General features: G+C 36.6%; 1 protein-coding gene across 1 annotated transcript in view; it reads left to right on the forward strand.

Annotated features, from left to right (window-relative positions):
- astn1 (astrotactin 1) overlaps window positions 1-11,839 on the forward strand; it is a gene marked incomplete at its 3' end in the record, with an annotated part of 379,756 nt that overhangs the window by 118,164 nt on the left and 249,753 nt on the right. Inside the window, exons 6-8 of the mRNA XM_015384050.1 lie at window positions 1,392-1,541; window positions 3,193-3,342; window positions 11,547-11,714. Coding sequence (XP_015239536.1) covers window positions 1,392-1,541; window positions 3,193-3,342; window positions 11,547-11,714 — 468 coding nt within the window. The remainder of the gene's footprint in view (window positions 1-1,391; window positions 1,542-3,192; window positions 3,343-11,546; window positions 11,715-11,839) is intronic.

The raw sequence follows: 11,839 nt of genomic DNA on the forward strand, positions 1-11,839 counted from the left end.
ATTACCTACATAACTTAAAATCATTGTGATAAAAATGTTTTTTCTTACTTCACATTTTTTATTTTTCAATTCATCTCTATAACCACAACCCTGTGAGAATCTGACTGAGAAACTGTCTGAAAGGTTAAACAGAATTTTGTTTAAGGACAGCATCCACTTTAGTTCAACTTCTGTTTAGCTTAAGGAGTTGTGTTGTGGTTTTTGTGGTCCTTCTGTAATTTCTTTTTTTTATCGATCCCTTTGGTCCACCGTACCTTTTATGGTGCCTTCACACACCAGACAGATCTATTAAATTAGTAATGCTGCATCCAATCAGGGACTGGTTGTACGTAAAGTTTTTTTCCCTTAAAAATCTGTTTTAATTTAGTGCTGGAAGGACTGTTGATTGTCCTCACTTGCCTCCACTAAATCGAAATTTTCCACAGTGCACCTTAAAAAGTAGTGATCATGCATGGTTACTAGTCGAGCAGATGAATCCCATAGTGCTTTGCGAGGAGAGCTGCAGGCTGACACTGTGCGACAGCAGTGACAAATAACAAAGATGGCATAGGCACCATGCGTGGAGGCAGAGTCATGTGACCAAAAGAAACTGAAAAATAGTGATCATCTGTCCAAACAGTCAGTTAACTGAGTTCACTATAAAGTCCAAGATATAGTCCCCGCTATACAACTTATAGTGATTTAGGGGTTAGATGTCAGACACAACCAGAGTCTTCTTGATTTCAAATGCTGTAAATTAGAAGATCGGAGGTGATGACTTCAACATCTTGATTGCTCAAATCACTTTGAAATTATAAACTTTACGGTTACTTTTTTTAAGTGAGTTGAGTTTAATGAAAGCAACAACAAAAAAAACAATAAAAAAGAAATCGTCTTTATGATTGGAAGATTTCCTCTTTTATTTTTCGTTATAAATGATATAATAATTTAGTAAGGTGAAATAGAAAACATAAGGTCTAATTTAATTTTATTTCATTTTTATTTACCCGAAAATCCATGAACAACAATTATTTCGGCTGTATTGGCCCTCTGCTTGGCTGAAAATCTGTAATATTTGATACCAAAATTGATGTTCATAGTTTGAGAACCATCCGCTTTTTATTTCTGATCATTTATCTGACTTTTCATTTGATAATAACCCAAAATGCCATCATATGCTAAATAATATTTTGTCAGGTGCTGGCAGGTTTTAAAAACTCAGTATGTGATTCCTTTTAGTCACGTTTCTTTCATTTGAGCACTCAAAAGGCTGCACATTATCCTCACAGAAACATCTTTATTCCGGCTACCATCACTTACATTTCAGTTACTAAAAGGATAACACTCCGACTAAGTCCCCACTAGCATTTTTTTTTTTTCATTAGAGGTGTATTTTTGTTTGAATCCAACAGCGGGTTCAACTTTCTTGAACCCAGACGGGGACTCTGGGACGGAGGCAGACAGCGAGCCTCAGCTGGCGTTTTACACAGACCCGAACCGCAGTCGGCGCCGGAGTCGAGGTATGAGAAATGGTAACGCCAACAGCGCGTGGGGCTCTGGGGGTAAGGAGGAACTCGTACACCTACAGACAATTTATCCCACTGATGGTATTGCCTCTGTCACAACGCATGACAAGTAAACTCTGTACATACAGCCAGTGGATGGTTCTAAATTGGTGTTTGCACATAAATTTGCCAAGTAAAGGAAATGTATAAATGCATAGTAATTTATAGTGATTGCTAGCATGTGAAACTGATCTCACTCCATCTGCATACAATCTTGTTGGTGGAAATCAAACAAGATCATGAGATCAGAGGTTCCCCGTATTGAGTACGGTGTAATATGTGTTGCATCTTGCAATATGAAGAACACTCTATTTTGAAATAATATTACAGACAAATATTATTTCTAAGGAGGACCCTGTGCAAATGCTGTCAAAGTGAAGTGGTGGAGCACGCTTTATCTGTCAGCATGCCTTGTCCTTGCAGCTTTGATGTACAGTAATAGGTTGTGGAAGGGAGATGAAGGAGGAAAAAACAAAACAAAACAATGCCCTCAAAATAATAGCTGCTGTCAAAAGGCGTTACAAGCCTTTACAAAGCCTCCAAGCCAATTATCCCCCCGTCATGTGCACAGGTGTCACATACACAGCAATGCCTCCGGAAGTATAGGCAACATCTTTAATTAGAACAAGGTGGTAGTGATGATGCCCCATCTGTGTTGTTTACATCCAGAGGAAAGAATGATTTCTGAGGCATGACGAAATTATTTCTTGTCATTTCCTGTCTGTATAAAGATTATGAAACATATTCCCAAAATAGTATAAGTTATACAAGGACTTTTTGCCATAATAAAAAATTTAAGTATGAGTTTTGTCCACAATGCTAACGGAAGATATTCAACAAAAATTGCTAAAAAAAAGGGAGATGATGCCTGAATCCCATATCTGGATAAGTTGTTTGATTACATAAACAGTTTTTTAGCAATATACAAAAGGTCAGCCCTCTATTTGGCCTTTGTTTAAAGCCTAGCCTTAGGCAGCATCTGAAAGAACAAGCTCTGCCAAAGTAATTTAAAAGTGACAATTCATTCTAGAATTGGCATCAGTGTAAAAGTTACTGTTTCAAAAATATAAGTGTGGTTACCAGCATTCAAGGTCAACATGTGGTTTGTGTGTGTGTGTGGGTGTGCATACATAGAGGTATGCATCCATCCTGTGGGTATGAGGTCATATTTAAAATTTTTCTGTGTTGCACTCTGGAGTAAAAGAGATAAGGGAAACATTTTTACTCTGACAGCAAAAGGAGAGCGCAGGAAAGAAGGTTGGTTGCAAAGCAGCCTCTAAGCAGTTTTTTTCTCTTTTTTTTTGGTCTGTCTTTATTCTCCTCACACATCTCAGCATGGGTGTTAGAAACCCTTCAAAGGTAAACCTAGGTCTACACTACTGAGCCATGCCCAATCTAAGCTCCCAAAGGCTTGATGCTTTTTTTTTTTTATCCAAAGGTCCTTTTCATGGGAGCTAAGCCCGTTTTTGTAGAATGGGTGGAGTAACTCCTCTTGTGAGCAGTGTGTGTTCATGTTTGTGAGTGTTTGCATGTATGTTTGTGGTACCTAAAGGTTGCAAGACAGCACAGGGATGTCCTTTTTATATATCTAAAATCATATGTGTTTTCCTTCTCCTTCCCTCTTTCTCTGTCTATCTGTTCCCAACAGCAGGATCTCCTCGAAGTCCCATCAACAAGACCACCCTGACCCTGATCAGTGTCATCAGCTGTGTGATCGGCCTAGTTTACTCCTCTCACCTCGCCTGCAGCCTCTCAGTTCGAGTAATCTTACATGTGCCGGAGCACCTCATAGCTGACGGTAAAGCTTTACACAGTTTGAGACTGTCGATACAGCCTTTCTTAACAAACTCCTTAGGAAGCTCAAAGCCCTAGGGGGCTGAGCTGGTATTTTTCTGCCGCACTCCGGGGAGTTTAGTTCTCTAGATCTCTCAAACTAAGTGCCAGCGCTTTGTTGTGAGCTGCTGATTTGCTTTGCTCTTAAAGACAAAGGTAAATGCCAGGTTGACTACTTTTTCTTTTGGTCTCCTGGGCTTCACCTCATGACAGATGTACCCTTAAAGCATAAAAGCACATTTAGGGAAAAGGGACACCCACAGAGAAACCCTTATCCCTTTCAGTCCTTTTAAATACAGTCCCCTCCAAAGGTATTCATGAACCTAAAGCCTTTTTTTGCTTCTCATACATTATGAAAACAAATATATTTTAATTTATTTTTTTCCCTTTGCTAGTGCTCTACATTTATAGATAGAAATGTATGCCTACATTTCTATCCATAAATTAATTGATAAATATAGTTCTTTTTTTGTTGATTAGTTTTAACTCGGATGCATTTAAAGATGAGCATCCATGAAGAAAGATTAAAAACACCTTTCACAGATTCCATTCCATTTATGTTTATACTCAAACTGGTCTTGGAACATAAAATGTTAAATATGTTGTGAATCCATTGCAGCTATGGCTGTATGATTTAGTTTTTTGTTTTTCCTGCAGGAAGTTGTGTCTTCCACATAGTATCAATTTCACTGCTGGCTCTAACAGATTTCCCTTTTAGCTTTTAGCTTTTTAGCCCATCGGATCTCACCAATTTCCTGTTGTTCCTAAAGAGAAGTGTCCCTGATGCACAATGCTCCAACTAGCATTATTTACGCTGGTCTTGGTTTGTTAAGGGGAATTGGCATGACATATAGTTTTTGTGAATCTGCAAAAAGTAAAATTTTAGTCCTATCTGGCTAGCATGTTTTTTTACATACATAAAGATCATCTACATGGCTTACAAAAAACTTTAAACTGTTTGATAACATTTTGCTATTATATATTTTTTTTATTTGCAACTATTGCTTACTTACAGCTACTTGTCCCTCTGTGGTTTTGTGGGCTAAGTCTGCATCTTTGATATGACTTTTCTGGTTTGTGGCAGGAAAGTCATTTATCATATAAACTCTGTCAAATCTGTGTCTAAATTGTAAAGACTTGGATTAGCAACCCCAGAAGGAGGCAGCAGAAAGGAATCACACACTTACTTTTGGCCACATAGTTGCAAAGGTCAGACTTGTGACTTGCCTGCTTTATAGTTGTTCTGACACTAGATTCCCCAATTTACGCTGTGGGTCTCTGCAGTTACTGAAGAGATACCATAGGCCCCTCAAACTCTTCCCTGGTGGACTGCTTTGTGTTTCTTACTTTGATGTTGCTCAATAACCTCTCAAAGTTTCATGCAATGGGCTTAAAATGTTTGAGGAAACTTTATAAACATGAATGAACCTAGGATCTGTTGTAAATTTCTCAAGCTTTGTTCCTGACCTCTCTGATGTCTTCTTTGGTCTTCATGATCCTGGTTGTCCACCAATGCTAGCTAAAAAGCCTCTGAGGCTTTAACAGAACAGCTCCAGAGGGTAATTTTACACACTGTTGGGGCTAATTTACATAATGTAATGCAACTAGCCTCCTTGAATTTCTTTGCCAGTGGTACAATTACTTGAAAAAGTATTTGGCCCCTTTGAACTTTTCAACCTTTTGCCACATTTCAGGCTGCAAATATAAGGATATAAATTTGTAATGTTTTGTGAAGAATCAACAACAAGCTGGACAAAATCATGAAGTGGAACAAAATTTATTGGATATTCTAACCTTTTTTTTTAACAAATTAAAACTGAAGAATGGGTCGTGCAAAATGAATTGGGCCCTTTACTTTCAATGCTGCAAAATTCACCAGAAGTTCAGTGAGGATCTCTGAAGGATCCAATGTTGACCAAATGACTTATGATGATAGAATAAGAGGTAGAATAGCATCTTGGCATCTAACTAGCTTGGTTTACCACAGGCAAATGGCAACCATGAAGTGGTAAAGGAAAGCAGCAACTGCCACTGTATCTACAATGAGTAAAGGCCAGGTCAGATTGGGTGCATGCCACTTTTAAATCTCCAATCTGATATTTTTTCCATGTCACACTAACTGTGTATAGAGAGGCTCCGACTAGGCAGGGTGAACAGATCTGTGCATTTCTTTTTCACTTCTATCTCTGTGTCAAACACAAATTAAAACGATTTCTCACATTTGAGTAAGACTGATTATGAAAAGTAGTTAAAAATAACTTACGACATAATTTTCTTAGGATCGGATGCAAAATCGGGTTCGGTGTGTTCAGGGCAAAGGCAAGTTAGTGTGAAGTCACCTCACTAGTAAGAACAATGTTTAGGCAATCAAGAACTATGTCTTGCCCATATTAAGATACCCTGCTGGGCTAATAAGTTGGACTAAGGGGGAAATTCAGGCCACCGATGTTAAAAAATGGAAGCCACTCAGTGTGCATGGTGGATTCCACCCCAAATACATTATCCACAGACTAGACTCAAAGTGCAAAGAAGGAGGCAGAGGCCTAGTGAGCATCAGAGCCACCATTGAAGATGAAATATCCAAGCTACAAGATTACATCAGGAAGCTGGAATTAAGCACTTAGTGAATGTCTTAGACAGTGGACGATGGAAATGAAGGAACTGGAAGAACTGTCATAGGAGGGAAAACCCTTGCATGGGATGTACCACTGACAGATAGGCTGGGCTGAAGGATAGTACAGAAGCACTGATCATGGCAGCAGAGGAGCAGGCCTTGGGCAGCAGAGCAATAGAAGCCCCGATCTACAATAGCAGGTATGATCCCAGGTGCAGACCATGCGAAAAGAGCCCCAGAAATTATCCACCATCTCACATTAGGGTGTAAGATGAGGGTAAAAGAAATACATGGAATGTCATAACTAAGTGGCCTGTATGGTGTACATAAACATCTGGACAGGATACAAACAAGAGACGCCCAGAATAAAATGGGAGCTGCCGTCTGTCAAGCTGGCAGCGCTAAGATCCTGTGGGACTTCTTGATACAAACAGACAAAATGGTTGTGGCCAACCAACCAGACATTGTGATAATTGATAAGGAGCAGAAAATGGCTGCAGGGATCGATGTAGCCACCCCAAATGATGGGAACATCAGGAAAAAAGATCATAAGAGATTGGAGAAATACTAAGGGCTCAGGCAAGAACTAGAAAGAGCCTTGAAGGTGAAAGCAACTGTAGTGCCTTTAGTTTTAGGAGAAGAAAAGATACTGCAAAGAACCATCAAGGAGCAGAGCTTGAGATGAAGAAGCCACCCATCCCGCCCAGCAGCAGGAGGGGTGGGTAAGAGAGCAGGTTTTTACAAAGCAATTCACCATGAGGGACATTGTTAATAGAATTCAAAATTAAAATAAAGATAAGAAATTTCAGTATAAGAAACAGTCTCAATGAACTGGTTCCTGCAAGTTTATTGATATTTTTTTTAGCTCTAAAAGGAGTGAGATGTCGATAAAAATATATTAGACTCACTAGGCCTACACATCTATCATCTGGAGGTCTGATTTGATTCAGTGTGCTGCAGCTTTCCTGTGGTATACACTGGTCTGCCAGGGAGTTATTAAAATTCTAGGAGGCACCTAGGAACAAACTTTGAAAAGAGATGAAAGATGACAATTTGCCTGTTGAATAACAAAACCATGATCAATTTAGTATGTTTCTATAAATGTCCCCTCAATCTCATCAAACCTGATTTCATAATGTGGTGAATCAGATGAGAATTTGTATTCAACAACTGGGGAAAGAAGCTATTAATGCCAACAGCTGCGCAAGTGCCTGCCTTCAGATTTAGTGAAGAAAAATCACACAAATGAAGAGTCACACTTCTCTCTTCAGATTTATTTTCAGAAAAAATAATCATACCAGACAGATTTTAGTTTACAAAAGACAACAATAGCTACTCCCCATCAAGAGATATGTTAAAAGACTACTGGATAAACCTTTTAGTGGTTGAAAATGAAAATAAATGTCATATATAGAAAAGCTCACTGTGTACTGTAATCTTTTGGCTTGAGGGGGCACAATGGATGATGTGAAAGGCGTTGTCAACCCCAGAAGAAGAAAATGCAGGTCTGGCGTTGAAAAACTCATAATAGAATAGACAGAAAAATGTGAAATTCAAAGCTATATCAAAAAAGAAAAAACACCACAAAACACTCACAAAAAATAGCCTCCTCCTAAAATAGAACTTTTAACAGCTGAAGAAGGAACATATTAGTGATTATTTCATGTTATAATCTTAATTTATACACATTAAACTTAACTGCTTTACTTGAATGTTTGCTGGTACCAGCATTTTCCAATCCAATCCATAATATGAACTACAAACTTTAGATTTTAAGTTCAAGATCAAAGAAAGTACTGCCGTATTTACCTGGAACTAAAGTCTTTTGCCACATACACTACACAAATGCAACATTAAGACTATATAACAAATATACCTCCCAAAAAAGGAAAAATGTTGAGCTCAAAGTTAAATAAATCATATAAAGAGTAAAAAAAAATTCTTAATGGTATCAGAAAACAAGTAGGTTTTTAAACCCAATTTTATATAAGTACAGAGTGCATGTGGAGATAGCAGTTTGTTCCTAGTTTGGATGCTGCCTATCTAATTCAGATAGCAGGGATAAGTTTCGAAAAGCAGGTTTACTGAATATGTTTTCTAAACCTGAAAGGGTTTCTCTGACTTCTCCATTTCAAAATGAGAGTTTACTCAAATTCTGTTTCTGTTACCATAGAAACATTCTCCCCAGAGCTATCCTGGTTGGGAGCAGGTTTTGTTCAGTAAACTCAGGGTGTCCTCTGTCTTTGCTCTTTAGAGGTAATCACGTTGTTTTATTTCCTGATTTAGCCTGGAGACTTTGTCATAGTTTTGTGCATGCAATAAAAAAAAAAACTTTCACTGGGTCCGTTAGACAGGTTTTTAAAAAACAAACATTGCATGTAGGATGACGATCTTATGACAGAATAACCAGCATTAATTCACAGAAATTAATGCATAACTTTCATATTTAGAAAATCATGTTTGTGAGCATTACCGTTTCACCTTGCAACCCATCTAATATGTCAATGACCTTATCTGTCCTCACATTTGCAGCATTACACAGATTTATTTAACAGAGCTTGATATCAGAGAGAACGTTGGTGTACTGTATGTGAAAACAGCATTATAGAAAAATAAAACTGCACAGTCAAACAGCATCAGTCCTATAGAATAACTTCAGGCTGTGCCTCCTCTACCTTCTATTAGGTATCTTAAGGCTGATAATATGCAGTTTGTCATTGATAACAGCCACGGTGGCCATGTCTAGAAGTGTAAGTTTTATTTACTATCTACCTACTTTATACTTTTTATTTAGGTCACACACATTTTACTTTGCGTTAAAAACAACTCAGTTCACAGGAAATTAGTTTTTTGTTATTGGTCTGCAACATGCAGATTTAGGTTACCACAATCTATGTCAGGCCATTTTGCTATACTGAATATGAATTTGTGATATCTGGGAAAAAAAAAAATTTCCTTGTTAAAATTACCATTTCAAACAAAATGACATTCTTCACACCTAGAATAATCATTCTGGATGTCTAGAAACTAATTTCCAATCTCCATATTCCTATTGTTACTGGTCACTTTTTGTATTATTTTGACTATTAAGAAATGTTTTTCAGATATCATAAATGGATATTCAGTCAAGCTATTAAATGTCAGAATGACCATTTTAAATGTGTAAATATTTCTAGATATCCATCCATTTCCATTCATTTTTCCCACTTAGTCCTGTCAGGGTCGCGGTGGGATCAGTGTCTATCTCCGGCAGTCTATGGGTGCGAGAGGCGGGGTACAACCTGGATAGTTGGCCGATCTGTCGAAAATGGGATTTTGACCAGGAAGAGTCCTATTTTAGTGATCTACAAATGGAACAGCAGAGAGGAGAATGCTTTTAATAAATGTTAAAATGGCCTGCCATAAAAGACTTAATTAAAATGTGTTGCTCTATCTTTTAAACACATTCACATTTTTTTTTTCTCTAGTTTCATCATTAAAATCTCTTGTTTCAGTGGGGTGAAATATCACTTCCTGTTGCCTGTCATCATGGTGACTGGTAAAATTAGAAACTCCATTGATAATGGCTTTTTATACTTGTTGTACTCGTGTTCAACTCTGAGTGAACCTGCTCAGAGTTGTTTAAAATAACTTACAGCAACTTTTATGAAACTGAGATCTCAGAGTTTCCAACTTTAGCCCAGATCAATTCAGAGTTGATGATTTGTCTCTGAGTGTGCTAAACCTGCTTTTTGAAACTGAACCGTGGTAGGAAAATAGATTAATAGCTTGCAAGATGACCTAAGAGTAAACAGCATATGCTTTCAACAAATCATGCATTGTCTGTAAAATTAAAAACATTTTTATTTTAGACAGAAGAAAAATGCTCTCTACAATTTTTTGTCTTTCATGGGAAAAATTATTAAAACAACTTTAATCAGTGACAACAAAAATCAAATTAGGCTTTCTGCTATAAACGTCTGAAACCTAAAACAAAAATATAGAAAAAATAATTTGTAATTTGATCAGTCTTTATGAGCCTACTGAAGCTTATTGTTGATTGGCTGTTGAGTTTCAGTGTTCTAATGGTAGTTTTTGCTGATGCTGTATGACAAAATGCACAAAAAATGCACAAAATATAAAACAAAGTCATTTTAATTTTATGTTCTTAGCACTCTAACTTGAACAGTGGAGTCCATGGGGAAAACTGATTTGGATTTTATCCATTATTCGTTGTAACTAGTTATTTAATTGTAATCAGTTAGTTTTTTGTTTATTTGTTGTTGTTTTTTATATAAGACTGGCTTTGGACATTAAGCATATTTTAGTAATGTGCTGGGATTTAATAATGTTAAAGTAAAGCATAAAACATGCTATTTACAAATTTTAAAAACAACATTGCAGTTTTTGCCAAAAACATATTTTCATAATTTTACAGCTCATCTTCACAGCACAAAAAAATATTGAAGAGGAGGAAAGAGATGCTCAGATCAGACTGGGAGCCCCTAAGCCTCAGGCAATAGAGGCATAACTAAATGAATAAGCCTTAGGCTGTCTCGAGAGTTATTTAAAGCACTATGATAATAATCACAATAGTCCATAGAAGTGACTAATGAATTAACATTTTATTTGTGGATAGCGAATGAATGAATGTCTTAATTGTCATTGTGTGAGCACCAGGAATGCACACTAAGGATGCAGATATAAGTACATATTCAAAAGACACTTAAAATGATAAAACAGACCCAAAAATGTCTATGATTATATTACAATATTTACTCTAAAATAATAAGATAAAAGATTGTATTCTTATAAGTTAAATGGTTTATGTAGGTTTTTATTTAACTTGAATATTTTCAAAAGAATGCCTACATTTCTAAATCCTTCAGAGCGATAGTATGTTACTGTAGAAAACAAAGCATTTTTCCTTTACCTAACTTTATCTTTAAATTACATTTAATTTTACACCATGTGTCAGTTTATCTTTATGATTACAAGGGTTCTGTATGGACAGATACAGAGCACAATATTTTCTATTTTAAGCTAACCCTTAAAAGGGATCTCTTTCCCTTCTTAGACTTATATTTTTTGGTAGTAACTAAAAAGTAGTAACAGTTACATTAAATTGTAAAAGTAACAAATTATTGGTGAATATGGTCTTTATTGTGATGGTGTTCATCTAATTATATTAGAAATATTCACCATTGTTGTCCTTATCTATTTAGAAGCTGCTTTAATTTTACTTTGTTCTTAACTTCTTGTATTTGCCCAAAATATACAGTCTATGTATTTTCCTTGGAAACTTGCCTCAAGTATTCTTGAAAAATGTCTTGGATCGGGTGATATAATTCCTTATCTTTTTAACATATTTGGGTTATTGACACTAAATGTGAATCTAATGCTAGTTTTTTTTTAACCACTGCTAACTGTCAATGAAATGGATAGAATGTTGAATTTCTTCTAATTCATTATTTTGCTTTATAATGTTGTTGCCATGCCAACCATGTTTCTTTCCTGTCCAATCATATTTTTCTTTAGTGTAGATTTAATACTTGTTTTCTCTCCATTCTCCTAAGGATCAAGGTTCATTCTGCTCCAGGGGAGCCAGTTGGATGCTTCAGATTGGCTCAATCCTGCCCAGATCTTGTTATACTACCAGCAGAATGCTAGTGGACCTTGGGTCAATGAGCTGTGTGGACGACGTCTACTAGATCCTTGTGAACACCAGTGTGATCCAGAGACAGGTTGGTCCAGAGCACAATATAATTATATATTTTTTTAAAACCATGGAAACCTTGGAAACACGGAAAAAAATAAAATAGTTGCCTCAATACTCTGTAAGTAGGCCACTGTAACAAGCTTAGTTATA

Source organism: Cyprinodon variegatus, unplaced genomic scaffold, assembly GCF_000732505.1.
Source record: "Cyprinodon variegatus isolate N-32 unplaced genomic scaffold, C_variegatus-1.0 Scaffold301, whole genome shotgun sequence".
Taxonomy (NCBI): domain Eukaryota; kingdom Metazoa; phylum Chordata; class Actinopteri; order Cyprinodontiformes; family Cyprinodontidae; genus Cyprinodon; species Cyprinodon variegatus.